The sequence below is a fragment of the Mesitornis unicolor genome, unplaced genomic scaffold, assembly GCF_000695765.1.
Source record: "Mesitornis unicolor isolate BGI_N332 unplaced genomic scaffold, ASM69576v1 scaffold38760, whole genome shotgun sequence".
In the NCBI taxonomy this organism is placed as follows: Eukaryota; Metazoa; Chordata; class Aves; order Mesitornithiformes; family Mesitornithidae; genus Mesitornis; species Mesitornis unicolor.
In genome coordinates this window covers 4044-18833 of record NW_010158290.1, presented here as the reverse complement: position 1 = coordinate 18833, position 14790 = coordinate 4044, and the positions used below count along the sequence as shown (strand labels likewise).

General features: G+C 42.0%; 1 protein-coding gene across 1 annotated transcript; it reads left to right on the top strand.

The window, feature by feature from the left end:
• Positions 1-230: 230 nt before the first annotated feature.
• On the top strand, positions 231-10268 carry LOC104539517 (general transcription factor II-I-like; the record flags this gene model as incomplete). Its single annotated transcript, XM_010183073.1, has 7 exons — positions 231-321; positions 1135-1318; positions 2447-2475; positions 3946-4020; positions 5694-5732; positions 8298-8372; positions 9961-10268. Coding segments are annotated over 6 exons (477 nt in total), but the record flags the coding sequence as incomplete, so codon positions are not given.
• Positions 10269-14790: the final 4522 nt, after the last annotated feature.

Here is a 14790-nt window from a genome sequence, read left to right as displayed (position 1 = left end):
TGTGATTCTGTGATTCTGTGTGTTGGATATGTAAACACTTTGAAGCTTCTTGCAGATTTCTTGGCAACCATCTATTTTTGCGTGTTTCTACAATTCTGTTACTGCTAAGACTAGGAATAAAGTGCCTGTTTCGAAGCACTCAAATATACCTGCTTTGAGTAAACATGCTATGAGAAATAAGCTTCAGGGAAAAAAAAATCTGCTTAATTCTGATACTATTTTAACAATTTATTCCAGATGATGAAAATGAGCGACTGTCGAAAGTAGAAAAGATCAGACAATTGAGAGAGCAAGTAAATGACCTTTTTAGCCGGAAATTTGGTAATTGCTTCTTACTCCCCATTTTTCCGTAGTTGTAAATGCAAGTAGCGTTGTTCATGTTGAAGTTTCTGCATCATCACAGGAGATGATATATAGGCTCATTAAAATAAACAAATTTGAGAATTTCATATGAATGTTGTGTTTTGACTTCAAAAAGAATCTTTTATGAGTGATGTAAGTTAGCTGGTGTTTTAAACAAAAAATCCTAAGAGTATTGATTGCTTTATGTCCCGTTCCCCCCTTGAGTTCCTCTTTCTTTCTTTGTAAATATGGTTGAAATATTTATTTTGCTGGTAAGCCATGATTCTTCTTACAGCTTCATAATCCTGACCTCTTAATACTTGGGACTAGAATAATTTAAAAATATGCAAGTTAACCTTTCTGATGCAGATAGTTTCCCTTTTTTACTTTGTATTTGCATCGTACAGCAATAACGACCCGAGTTTCTTTATCTGAAACTCCTTTGCTAGTGCTTTTCATGGCATTGCAGGAAGTGCTTTGTTTTTCCTTCATGTAGATATATCCTTGGATATCCTGTTCTATACCATTTCTTAGTAAAAACAGAATCTGGGTTCTTTATATGGTGAGCTGTCTGAGTTGGAGTTGTAACTAAGGCTCTCGTAGCAATGTTCATGAGTGTAATCCAGAACATCTGTTTCTACTGCTGTAACTGTTTCATTGCCAAATGAATTTTCATAGTATCAGATCTGATGGAAAGCTGGGCTTTGCATTTAGTTTTTAATCTGAGGAGTTTTTCTTCAGTGTAATCATAAATATGTAGACTTGAAAATAAACGTGGCCTCTCTCACGTAGGTGAAGCCACTGGTATGAATTTTCCTGTGAAAGTCCCGTACAGGAAAATCACCATCAACCCTGGCTGTGTGGTGGTGGACGGGTTGCCTCCTGGAGTGGTATTTAAAGCTCCCAGTTATCTGGAAATCAGCTCAATGAGGAAGATTTTGGAGTCAGCAGAGTTTATCAAATTTACTGTTATTCGGTAAGTCGCTGCCATTGATTAGATTGTACAGACTTTGCGAGGACAGCCCTGTAGCTTGGATAAATTGAGATTTGAAAGAAGTTGCAGGGCATTTTTAAGTAGTGCAAGATTTTGGCACTTCTGGATAACCATATATCAGGTCAAATGAAGCCCAAGTGTTCATAGCATGAATGAGGATCATAACTTCTCAGAGGACACGTCCAGTTTTAGTATGACAACTGACATACTGTTCCTAGTGCGTCTTACAGCAAGCTGTCTTTCCAGTTGAAATCTATTCATGTTAAATACCAGACCCGGAAAGTATTGTGGGCCTTACTCTCCCATTTATAAGGTCAAGTTTTGAGACAAGTTCAGAGCTTGTTGGCTCTTCACAGTAAATCGTGTGTTTATAGTAGTACTGCTATTAATATTTTTAAAATATTTCAGTTGTGTTAAGAATCCTGGGTTAAGGTAAGCTCTTTGATAAATGTTTTCTTCCCCTACAAAATGAGTTTATCTACAATATTTAAAAATACAATATTGTCCAATTACAGTATAAGTGAATTTTATTTGTGTTGATATATTTCCATAAGGATATATGCACACATATATACAAAGTATATTGGTATGCACGAAGCAGAATAGGTGGAATTTTGGAATCCTACTAAAGAGTTCAGGAATTGAAAATAAAAATGTGTCCGTTTATGTAACTTCTCAAATCACAGGCTGCTTCACGGGAGTCTAAAAGCTTCAGTTTATCTTTAGAGAGAGAGGGAAGTTTCTTAAACATATTTTATTAAGGGGTCTGAATTCTTAACCCTTAATCATGAAGTGTTCGAACTGAAAGGTCTCTTGCTTGATACGTTTTGTGTCATTGAGCTCTGAAGAATAGGTGAGTCCCTTGTTAATTAGTGGTGAGCAAGGGAAGGATTTAGGTCTTTCTGCGTTATGTTAATTTTCAAAATGCTAGCAAACAAACCATGGGGCCCAAGAACTGCTATGACGGTTCCTTCGTGGGTTTTTTGACTTTCTATTCTTTTAATAGCATGAGCTCTCTTACAAGAGATTCGGTGAGGGTGCCTTGGGAGGGAGACCCCATGCAGTATGTTTTAAAATCAGGATTGATTGATTGATTTATTTATTTTCCAGACCATTTCCAGGACTTGTGATTAACAATCGTAAGTATTTATGAGACATTGATGGCAAATGTATTTTTGTAACCTACCAAGATTGCTTTTCTACATTTTGGCTTAGTGGCAGAGGCTTCACAGTGTATGTGTACTCCTGTCTGTGTCTGTATCATTAAAATTTCCTGACTAAACATGCATGTGCAACTAGCTTTAGAGCAGTGTGATAAATTCACAGAACAGTATAAGATTAGCACTAACTTTGACGTGAAAATGCAAAATACTGACTTTGTCTTTTTCAGCTGCAGACTTCCCAAGAGATTTAGGACTCTGACTGGACCCTTATATGGGAGTGCCTGTGGTTTAGGTTCAACTGCATTGCAGTAGCAGTTAATAAGCAAGAACCTTCCAGTAGCTGCACAACTGCGTGTCAGTGAAAAATTTTGCATTCTGCTGAAATTTGAGAGTTTAGAGAAGCAGAGTTTAGAGAGAAGCAGTTTAGAGAAGCAGAGTGTGAAGTGCTGTGGCCAGTTTGGCTGTGTTAATGAATTTGTTTAGGAGGAATTAAAAAAAAGTCATAGTATTTTCAGGTCCCTAAAGTAATTATGACCTGGTTTTTTAGATCTTAAGAGGAAAAAAAAAAAAACCAACTGCAAAACACTGTCATTACAGTGTCCCTTGTGTAATGTTCTTTTTGAGCCAGTGTCAGATTAGAAATTCAGAGGCCAAATAACCTGCTGTCGATTATTTGGCCTTACGCAGCCTGAGACCTTAGAGCCTTAGAGACCCAGCGTTCACTCACTTGCATCCAGCCACCAATGTATTCCAGCTTAGCATGCTGAGGTCTATCAACTGCAAGTATGAGGTGTTCTTGGGAAGATCTCATAACTCAAAACTCACACTGACCTGCTCACCAGTCCTAGGCATACCACCTGAGATGGGCAAGAGATCCCTTTGTAAGAGGGAACCTTGCAGGCAGATAAATGTGTAATAGCATCTGCAGAGAATGGAATTAGACATGAAATAATCTATTAAACTGTTGTCTGTCCAGCATAACTGTCAGCATGTGTAGGCCTGAGGCTAGCTAACACGCTTAATTAGAGAAACACAGACATCCAGTCATCTTCCATCACTGCAGGAGCAGACTAGTCTTTGAATATGTGACTTTTATGCTGTGTCCGTGTCCATTAATTATGATCAAAATTATCTGTTATTGATAGATACCAAGGTGAATGATTGAGAGGCTCTGAGCCTACTGCTTATGTAGGTATGATTCTTTAGTCTTGTTCTGAAGAACATCTGAGAACTTGCAAGGAAATTTTTGGTGCATGCAGGCAAAATAGGAAATGGGTTTTTTCCTATAACAAAAAGTATTGAACTGCAGCTCAGTCACAAGTGTTGGTAACCTGTTCATGTGACACAAGTGTCAGGATTTGCAGATTCAAGAGGTAAGATTGCCCTTGTGTTACATGTGGGATCATTTTCATTGTGAAGTTAAACAGTGCTCATGTCTAATCTTAGAGCTGATGGAAAAAGCTGAAGCAGAAGCACCGCCGAAAGCACCAGCAGCAGCAGCAGCACCACCAGTGCCACCAGGTGATGCAGAGTGTTACGCACTGTCCTTGCAGGAGGGGTAGGGTATGGAGTTCTTGATCTTCCTAGTATCTAGACTAATCTACACTAGATCTATCTATCTAATCTATCTATCTACACTAGATTTAGACTAGATACTAGGAAGAAATTCTTTACTGTGAGGGCAGTGAGACACTGGCACAGGTTGCCCAGGGAAGTTGTGGATGGCCCCTCTTGGAGTGTTCAAGGCCAGGTTGGACGGGGCTTTGGACATCCTGGTCTGGTGGAGGTGTCCCTGCCCATGGCAGGGGGTTGGACTGGATGATCTTTAATGTCCCTTCCAACCCAAACCATCCTATGATTTTTCAGTCTTATTGGCAGATGATATAAGTAGTCATGTCCTGAGTACACACTGCTCGTGATGAGCCATTTTATTTTGACAGATGGTTTGTGACAGTGACTTTTATAGCTATTACATATTAATAAATTAATGGAGCCATTACTTCCCTCAAGCTGTGTCACTGGCGTGTTCTTTGATCTGATTTTTGCAGGTGATGAGTGAGCTGAAAAGAAGGATTAGTAGGGGCAATATATAAAGCCAGTTCTGTATCCATTTATTGCTGTCTGCTTAACTCAAAGTATGTGTGTCTGTGCCAGATAGATGTTCAGCCAAGTTGAAGTTTGAAGTGTAATGTATAAGAACCTTGAATGGGGTTTTGCTGGAATCTCTGTCCACTACACAGCTCTGTAACCCCTGCTGGACTGTGTCTAGACTGCACAAACATCACCTGTCTGAACCTGAATGGAGAACTTAGTTTTATGCAATGAGTAGCTAAAGTAAATGCTGTTGAGAAACTTCCTTTTGACCCAATATGGTTTCCAAATGTCTGCAGACCTTTTGAAAACGTGCATCCAAAGTTGGTGTAGTGCAGGGAAGACTTTTGCAATTAACTGAGTACACTGTTACTCAAAGAAACCGGGAAACTAAGAGAAAACCTTCACTAAATGTTTTAAGAGTAAGGGACACTTGTATGGTGGAAACAGTTATAAAGGAAACTGCTGGCTCCTCTGTTTACATTTGGAGGTGGTGGAAGGGAGGAAGACAGCTGCTGATGGTCAGTGAATTTACTGTAGTTTATCTCTCCTTAACTAACACACAGTCTTAAAGATGTTAAATGGCTTTCCCAGCCCCCATCCATCTCTAATCCATCAACATAGATCACAGAAAAATCATTATGGGAACAAAACATACTGTTGCAGTCTATTCTGCACCTTCCCACTCTCCCCCAAAATGTACATGCTTGCCACTGAGGACAAGATGAGCCAGAGGTGGTACTTTTTTTTACGTACAGTTTTCTATTTATGCAGTTGGAGTAAAGCTGGTCCAAACTTGGCATATTCTGTGCAAGTGCATGTTATGTTCTGCTAGGGCTTGGTGATCCGTCTGACACAGTGAACCATACTTGGAAGAGAAAGTTAGTGTAATGTAATGAATGTTAGAGTAGTTTTTTATATCTTGCCACAGACTCTATAGATACACACATTTATCTCAAAGATACTCGAGTCTGATCATAAGAGGAAAAAGTGCGGCCTTTTGTTCAGAGAGAACTTAATTTCCCTCATTTTTTTCTAAGATAATTATCCTATATTGTTGAAACTATGTTCATATTTATGTGACTGTATCTTTTTCATTTAAGAGCCAGCTGAACCAAGCCAAATAAAAGAATCTGTAGGAGGTAAGTGTTTGTCTTTAGTTATTATCAAATAATATTTTTAAGTTATTTTGAACAAAGTTGCTCTTTTTTTTTCTTTTAAAGAAAGAAAGGTCAGTTGTTTTTTTTTAAAAAGGGCTTTCACTGGTTCCCAGGACTTTTTTTCGTCTCTATTAATATCTTGCTGCACCCTGTGAAACATACCCTGCAGCAAAAGTTATTACTCAAATAATTTTACAAAGGAGTTTCATGAAATGTTGTTCTTGGTTGGTGAGTCATGACTATATATAGGCTTTGAGTGGTTGCTCATATCCTGAGCAATGCATCTAGTTACTCAGCGCAGTAGTTTCTACAATTTCTGCAAGTGAATGATTGCTATCATCAGGAAATTTGAATGCCACATTGGCCTGAATGTACTGCGAGAGGGTGTGTTGGAGAGGGTGAGTATTGTTGTTGTTCCAGAACTTACGCTCTGAAAAACACCCAACGCCCAACTTTCCTCTTCTCCAAGAATATACTTGAGTTTGGTCTTTTTCAGATGTTGATATTTGTGAGACCAAGGTTTTCTACCCCCACTGTGCTTCTGTGTGTGGTCTTCTCTGACCCAAAACTGACCTGAGAATTGGGTGCTGGTGTCTGCTGTGTGCTCTGCTCCTGTCTTTCCTATAGACCCAGCTTGTCAGCATGGCCCTGCACGGCTGGGGCTGCCTCTGGCATGGCTGGCGTGGGGGATCCGAGGTGCTGGGCCAGTTTGATGGGATGCTGCCTTAACACCAGGTAGTCCTGAGAGGGCTCTCCAATGTGTCAGTACCAGCTTAACGGCAACATAACTAACAGCACTGGGATGGAGGCTGCTGTGCATCAGGACTTGTTATCACCAAACTTGAGGTCATTCCCTAATCCTGCTTAGGTTCCCCCGAAAGAGAAGGCAGCAAGTTGCAGCACTCCCATTCTTTGCATCCTGTTCCAGGGAAATGCCCTTTCTAGTCCCCGTTGCTTCGGTTTCCCTGGCATGTCACTGAGCACTGTGGGTTCACTCTTGAGTGTTATGAGTAGGTCTTTCTCAGAATATAGATTAATCCCACTGCAACACTCAAGACAAAAAGAAAGGAAATGTTAGAGTCATAGAAGAGCTGAGCTGCGGAGTTTAAGCTCACGGTTATTGAAAGCTGAAACATCGGATGTCTTTATAATGCCAAAACTATGTGAGGTCACTGAAATAATTAGCTGATGGAGGAGAGAGACTGTTTTTCCTGAATAGCCTCATGTGGAGAAAATCTGGCTATAGGCCTGCAAAGTGATGTTTTTGAAGGAATAGGCAAGCATGTTTTTTAATTTTTCATCCAAAACTGGATTCAGAGCCAGTAACCAGAGGAATGATCTTGGGAAAAGACATGCGGTTGCTGAAGAACTCAAAATCACTTCAGAACTAAGCTGGAAGGTATAAAATGATCGTGTGGTGAAATGGCTTGGCTTTGTAGCGATGAATTACCCTAACCCCAAACCTTCCGAGCAACTTCAGTGGAAAGACAATTTCCTTCCAACATCAGATTCTCTGTTTATAGAAAGAATCAGGCTCCAGGTCATGTAGGCAGTGATATACAGGCGTGAGATTTCTTTGATTTACCTCCAGACATCCCTGTAAACAAGAAAAAGCAAAGATTTCATAATGAAGTCTCCTGGAAACGAAAAAAAACCATCATATCAAAAGATGATAAATGCTGTAGCCAACAAGATAAAATTTATTTCTCTTTTTTTTTTTTTAAGCATATCATAATGCCTTCCTATGTGGCACTGTGCACTGAAGAAGAAAAATTAGCTGGGGTCAAGATTAGTTTTGGACAGATTGAAATATAATGATGCAGAAGTCTGTGTCTAGCTGAGAAAAGCAGCAGAGGGAAAAAGAAATCTGAAATAGCAGTCAGTGCTGTGAAAGCAAGAGCCTGTGCAGCGAATGTTAATTTAATAACTAACCCTGAAGGCGTGACTTGAGCACAAGCACATTCAGCTGTTGATAGCTGGCTTTGGAAAACAGCATCTGAAAACCCGTGAAGCGGTGGTCATGCCTGATCTTTGAAGTCAGGCTACAGAATTACCTGTGCGTTTGAAACGCTGCAGCCCGCTCTGTGCATCTGGTGAGGTGGGTGGAGGGAAATGCTGGGGCTTGACGAACAGGAGGGAGGAGGACTGAAAAGGGGGATGCAGACCAAAGCAGTGATGTATCTGACGATTTGTTGGGGTTTTTTGGATTAAGTTCTTCTCTTGCCCAGTATTTCAGCTACATTAAAAACATTTTTTAAGTTTCATACACTTCGAATACCAATTTTTATTTCTGCTCTTTAAAAACTAGAGCTCTCTAAGATCCCAGGCTGCTTTACTTTGAAGTAATTTCCACAGAATCAGATTGTTCTGGTATTGTTTTTATTTATTGTTAATAGCTTATATTAACAATATATGTTAATAGCTTATATATCCTTAGTATAAAGGAATGCTTTTTGTGTCTTTGTAATTTTACTTCAGTACAACAATAATACCAAAATCAGTTGAAATCTTTCCTTTTTTCTTCATTCATTACTGCTTTTTCAACAGATACTAAAAAAACAGAAGAAAATTCTCAAATAAAGCAAGAACCAGACCCAACGTGGTAGACCTCCTCAATGCTAGGTAAAAGAATTCAGTGTTTCTTGAAGTAAATGCCCGTCAAAGAATATTGTTATACTTTTATGTTTTGTAGTGGGGAGAAGAGGGCAAAGATACAGGATTGAGTGGCAGAAGCTTCCAGTGCTTTACCTGTGGATGATCTTATTTGTCTCTGTTCTCACCTGTAAAATGCAGGATGTTTTTGCTACCCTATTCAAATACAATGTATAGCAAAGTGTTCAAATTTGTGAGGCAGGCAGTCCTAGGAAAATAGGGCCTGTAAATAAGAATGGGTGATGGTAATTACATGGCTCAGAGGCGAAGCAAATGAAAACTTTGGGAATTAGTGTTTATGAAGAGCTCTGACATGGTTGTGTGAAAAAGCATTCTTCTTCTTGGTAAAGCCTATATATTTTCAAACTGTAATTGAGCAGGAGAGCTCTTCACTATGATTGCAATATTGTCCAAGCTTGGGATACTTGGTGAAGCTAGTAGCTGTGATGACAAACCAACGTCCTGTAAAAGTTTAGGCTTTTTCTTTTCCATTAAATTTTATGAAAAGCTTAGTTTAATTCACAACGCAAAAATGTCCAGATCTTTCTTTTATACTGTTTTTAACTTCACTCATTCCTAAAAATGACACTTTGATGGAGGTGGAGAACAGTGCAAGCGATGTTACCACATCCCCCAGTGCAGAGAGGCTGACCCACGCGGGTGTGAGTCTTTCGGCTTCATGCAGAGAAAATGGCAGTTTTAAGCTATCACAGCTCTGTGGTACATTTTCCCATTTCAATTTTCAGACAGTACTCCAAACCAAATATTCTCCTCATTGTATAGTGTTTGATACTTTAGCAACTTGATTTGATTGATACGAAGTTGGATGCATTTGTTTAGTGTACTCGAGCTGTAACTTGTCTAGCTTTACTGAGAAAAAAACATGGTACTCATCTCGGAGAAGAAAACCTCTGTGTACTGTTTGGGTCACGGCCCTCTGTCCATGTGGCATAACCACAGCCTGGTACACAGAGGGCAGCTGATGGCATCGGGATGAGGAACTGAGGGGACAAATCCAGAACTGGTTTGGTGGAACCTGGCAGAGACTGACCCAGCAGCGCCCCAACCATCTGTGCCCTGAGAATCAGAAGTGCAGCAGTAGGCTTCCTAATGAATGGGTGAAGTCTGCTATGGAAATATTTGGCATAAAACTGAACAAAAGTTTAAACTGGAGAAAATAGATCAAAGAAAGACTTGATTTGTCATAGGAAGCACTTCACTCAGTGGAGATATAAAAAGCCATCTCACTTGTCCATTAAAAGTCACAGAAATTTTGTCTGAACAATGGCTGCACGCTTTGATGCTGCCTTGGTTTGGATTTTTGAATGTGTTAGGCCATCCACTAAATTTATACTAAAGAAAATATTTGGTCTAAATTCTCGCAGGCACCACTCAGGAACACATTTAGTCTCGTACTGATTGAGAGCAATATTCAGCCTCTGCTTGCTTTCTGAATCTAGGCCTAAAGAACTCTTCAAAGGCAACACAAACTACTCATATGTAATAAGATACAGAGTTGAAATGAAATTAACTCACTCCTATCATTTTTCTTTTCTAGTCAGAAGCATCCAGTTCTGAGAAGAGCCTGCTGGGACTGTCTTGAGCTGTGTAATATAACTGTATAAGAGAATTACATTCTATACAAACCCTTTTTGTACTTTTAGATAGAAATGTCTACTTTTTCAGCAGTTCTATGAATGGACTTAAAGCAAAGAATGTATGTAGATTTGGAATGGCTGGTTTTACTTTGGAATATATTATAAGGACTAAATTTGATGCAGCAATGCTGGGGAGATGACAAGGATTAAAATCAACAAGGACTTAACAGAGGCTGTCTGTGTTTCCCAGTAGAGCTGAATTTCACCGTACCTGAATGCAATCTCAGCTTTTTTAATGAAGAAAAACTCCTTCAAGTAGTTCAGTTTGTTAGTTTTACTTTGGAAAACAAGAATAATTTTGGTTCTTACTCCTTGAATGATTGATTGGGCAATAGTATCTGTATATTTGAATTTTTCCTATGATATCTATCACAATTCGTATATTTTTCATAAATAAAAGATACACTGGTTCACTGGAGCGTTAGTACGCGTTAATGAGATGGACTGTGAAACGGTCAGTATTTCAGTGTGTGAATTAGGAACCAATTGAAATTAAACCCTGTTACGGTTTGTTCCATTAATCCAAAGTAGTAAGTGCATGTTTTAACAGAGTATCCCATGGTTTGTGTATGATGGGTCTGGTCTTGCAGTCCTAGCATAGGCAAAATGCACCTGGAGCTGTGAGAGCTTTTCTCCAGAGGGCTGTGGGGGATGAACTAGTTATGGGAACGTATGTTACAAGCTGCTCTAAGTACTACCAGTCAAAAGTTAGTCCTGGTTATGCCCCGCGTCATGTAAGTGACTAGTGTATGCATTTTATTTTTTTTTGAAGTTTCACAAATGGTAAGAGATGTAAAGTCCGGCTATACGATATATGATAAGATCTATAGGGAAGATACAGATTGTGGTAAAGGTTTCTCTTTGGGATGACTGTGTTATGCACAAATGGTAAAACTTATTCCCTGGTTAAGAAATAAAGACCTTTCTGATGGTTTTCATGACTGTCCATGCAGTATATGTTTACATATCTTACAACAAATCAAGTTTTACCAGTAATTCTGTAGGCAGGTAGAACATGCTGCAGCATAGCTGTTCGTTCCAGTGAAGGACATAAGTTCCAGTCAGGCCTTTCAGACAGAAATCCAGCTCGGGTTGTATCTTCAAGGAAAACTTTGAGGCGTTAAATTTAATTGGATATGGTGTGTGTTCCTTGGGAGCAACTCGAAATTCAGCAGGTGAATTCAGAGCAGCACATGCTCTGACGCTCTAGAGGCAATGAAGAGCTGTAGGATATGTGCTTGCATTTTCACAATTGCTTTTTGGAGGTTTACGTGCTCCCACTCAAATATTCAGACCTTGTGCTGTTGATGTCAGCAGGGAGCTGGGTCAGCTCCGCACTGAGCCATTTTGAAAACGGTCGTCCCAGTTGTCCCTTCCAGCTCTCCAGCTGGGAACTGGTGGTAGCTGATGCAGTGCTGCCTTCCAGCTCCTATCTCAGTCCCAAGGGAATGAGCCTATTGAATTTACTTACCTGTGAACTCTTAGCCATATGGGTACCGTCCCAAATGACAACCACTGATGTATTTCACTGCCAAGTGGTTTTAACAGATGTGCTCTTTTAACATAAACAGGTTGTTCTCAGGGCAATGACCGATTCCGTGACTGCTGCTAGAAATATTTAGAATGGGGAAATGAGTTAATGTCGCTTTTCTGGGGTTTGCAGCTGGCTCTCGACTTCCCCTTTCGAACAGGCAGGAGCATCCATGCCGGCGTCGCTCGCAGCTGCCTTTAGGAGGCACTTTTTGCACAGCTCCCTGCCCTGTGTATTGCTGCCCTGCCCTGTGGGGCTGTGTACTGCTGTTGGAGCCGTTAGTGCTCGCTCAAAGAACTGTGAAAATTAATACTTCTACTCAAGTATGTAACAGTGGAGTGTGGAAATCCTGCGGATGTGTTGTGTGCTTTGCATGCTGGAGCTGAAAAAATTAATGAAGTGAAAGCTGCTGCAGTGGTTTTACTGGAAGGACAAGAATCCTTCGTGGTGCTGGGAGCTGGGGTGGTGGGGATGCACTGTGTCCTGCCTGCTGCTGGGCTCGCAGTAATGCTGATGGGTGCGTTGGCATTCAACACTGAAGTCTTTCTTTTTGGTCTTGGACATTTTGAGTTATATCCGGTAGAGAGAAATTAGACTGATGAAATAATTGCACCAATATTTACTTCTTCCAAATAGCAATTTTATATTAAAAATACCTAGCTATAGATGTAGTCCTAACAGGTAGCAGACTTTGAAGATGTTGACCATGTATGCAAATCTCACTCATTTCCAAACTAGTAATACATGAGGTGTGTCACTCTTTGGGTATTGAGTGATAATACCCTAAAAAGCCTTGGCTGTACTAATAAACAAGTAAATAAATAAAATTGCAACAAGTTACCAGAGCTCTGAATAATTTTCTGTTCCAGCAGAGAAGCCTTGTGGTGATGAAGCAGCAGCCAAGTATTCATTCCCCATGTGTTACTGAACTTCAAAAGCCTGTCTTGTGCCTTGGGCTGGCTTCTTTCTCCAAAATAGGCATTTTGGATCCAAGAGGTGTGGGATGCAGGGTGTTCGTGCTGGAGCCTGCCGTTCCTCGGGTCCAGCACCCCAGCTTCTCTCACTGCGCTCACCGCTCGCTGTCAGATGAGGTCTGGCACCTCTCCTGCAGCTGCTGGCCAGTGGTGTTCCCTTGGGATCTGAAGTCTTCCACATGCAAAACTTGACCCTTTTCTCCTCCATTTCTTTTTGTTTCTGTCCTGTCAGCAACAGAGTGCTGAGGAAGAGGACACACTTGTCATTTTGCAGCGGCTGTCAGAGCATGTAGCACTGTTGGTGCATGCAGCCACTCGCCCTCGGCAACTTAAGCATGGCCTCCCTTGGCTCTGGATTGAATTAAGCTTAAACCATGGAACATCAGAATCACATTTTAAACAATAAGGTAGCATTCCTTCAGCTTTTAATTTTTAGGACGTTTTGGTACTAGTTATGTGTGGAGCGCTGCAGAAAAGAGGACAGTCCTTTCTAAAAGCTCTGAACCTCCAGTGGCTCATTTTCAGCAATTTGGTTGAAATCCATCTGCTTAAGTCCTGTGCCTGCTGTTCTCACTGCAGAGCAGTGGTGCATTGCCGCAAAGCACTGCTACCACCTCTCTAAGTTGAGACCGGGGGAAATTCTCCATCTCTCAAAAATCAGGTCCTGCATTCAGATGCCAGCCTTGTTTCCCAAAACAGGAATCAGCTCATGAGGTCCATAGACTCGGCTTGTTTATCAGCTGGGTCATTGCTCCTCCGAGAATTTTCTTCTATAATCACTTCTTGCCACCTAGTAACTGTGAGCAGGGGGGGAAGCGCAGAGCCATGTCACGTGCTGGGCACACTCCTGTCTTGCTGAGGGCTGACCCAGCACCTGCAGCGAGGTCTGCAGGTTCCGGTTCACTTCTCACATCAGAAGATGAGGAACGAGGAAACGGGAAGAAATTCGGTGATTTCCAGTAATGTGCTGTCTGTAAAGCAGCTTCAAATTTAGTAGAAACAATTATAGTTAATAAAATTAGCTTTGATGATCAAGTCTGTGGTAGTTCAGCCTAAGCAGCAGCAATCCAGCTATGAACCGAGCAGAATCCCCACAGCCCTGGAGGTATCTTTTTTTAATGTTACTGGTTGTATAATTTTGCCTTGCGTATGGGGAAGTCCCCGTGTTAAAATAAGAAGAAACTGCATTTAAATGAGCACATTTTTTATCTTGACACCTGCAAAGTGCCGTACTTGAGATTCAGGGGAGAGCTACAGTTAGTATTTTATTTTTTTAATGCAGCCAGAGCAAGCTTTTGTCTTTACAGCCTCACATCCCTGCAGGCCTTTGTCCCTGGAGCTGGGGGTGGAGGAGAAGGATGCTGGTGTGGTGTTGTTTCAGAGGGGCTTTGCTGGGGACCCTCGTGCTCTCCTCATGGGAGGCAGGGTCCATCTCCAGCACACCCTGGGGTTCCTCATGGCCCATGCTCGGGTAAGGCAGTGAGCAGAGCTGCAGCGCTGGGGCTGGCTCAGGTTTTTGGGGGGCACTCAAGGGTGTCTTGGTGGCAGATTTTGGGGAAGCTGCAGGTGACAGAAAGGAAAGGGTGACATACGGGCAGGAGCTCTTGCATGTGCAGTCTGCAGCCACCCTGTCCCATCCGCACCTTGCCCCCACCCCCCCTGGGAGCGCAGGGGGGTCCCTGAGCCACGCAGAAGGATGGCAGTGCCGTCCCTGTGCTCGGGAAGCATGGCACACCCTTCCTTCAGCCCATCCCGCTCTGCTCAGCAGGGTCAAGACCTCTCGTCTCACTACCAAAGCACTTGTACTGCCCGTGGCCCGTGACCCTCTGCGGAAGGGCTGCTGCAACAGCCAGTGCCATGATGGGGTGAAAGGGGACACTTGGTTATTGAGGCAGCCAGCGAGGCCCTGGCCCCTCTCTGTTCTCTGATTTTAGAGGTTCCTCCAGGGCATTCCCAAGGTCTCCCCGCTGCCACCTCCGCCGCAGCCCCAGGGCGGCTGGAGGGGCAGGGCTGGAGACTCCCCGGACTCCCCGCGGAAAACATCGACTCAATACAAACCACAGCGGGTGAACAGTCACGGGTGTGATTGCAGCAGGACTTCCGCTTCCCAGGGGGCTTTAACTGCCAGGCAGAACTGTGCGAAGGCAGAAGGGAGGAGAGGACACCTAAGAGCCCAGGGAGACAGGAGCAGGGGCTGGAGTGGGACGTCGCAGCTGGGAGCAGCG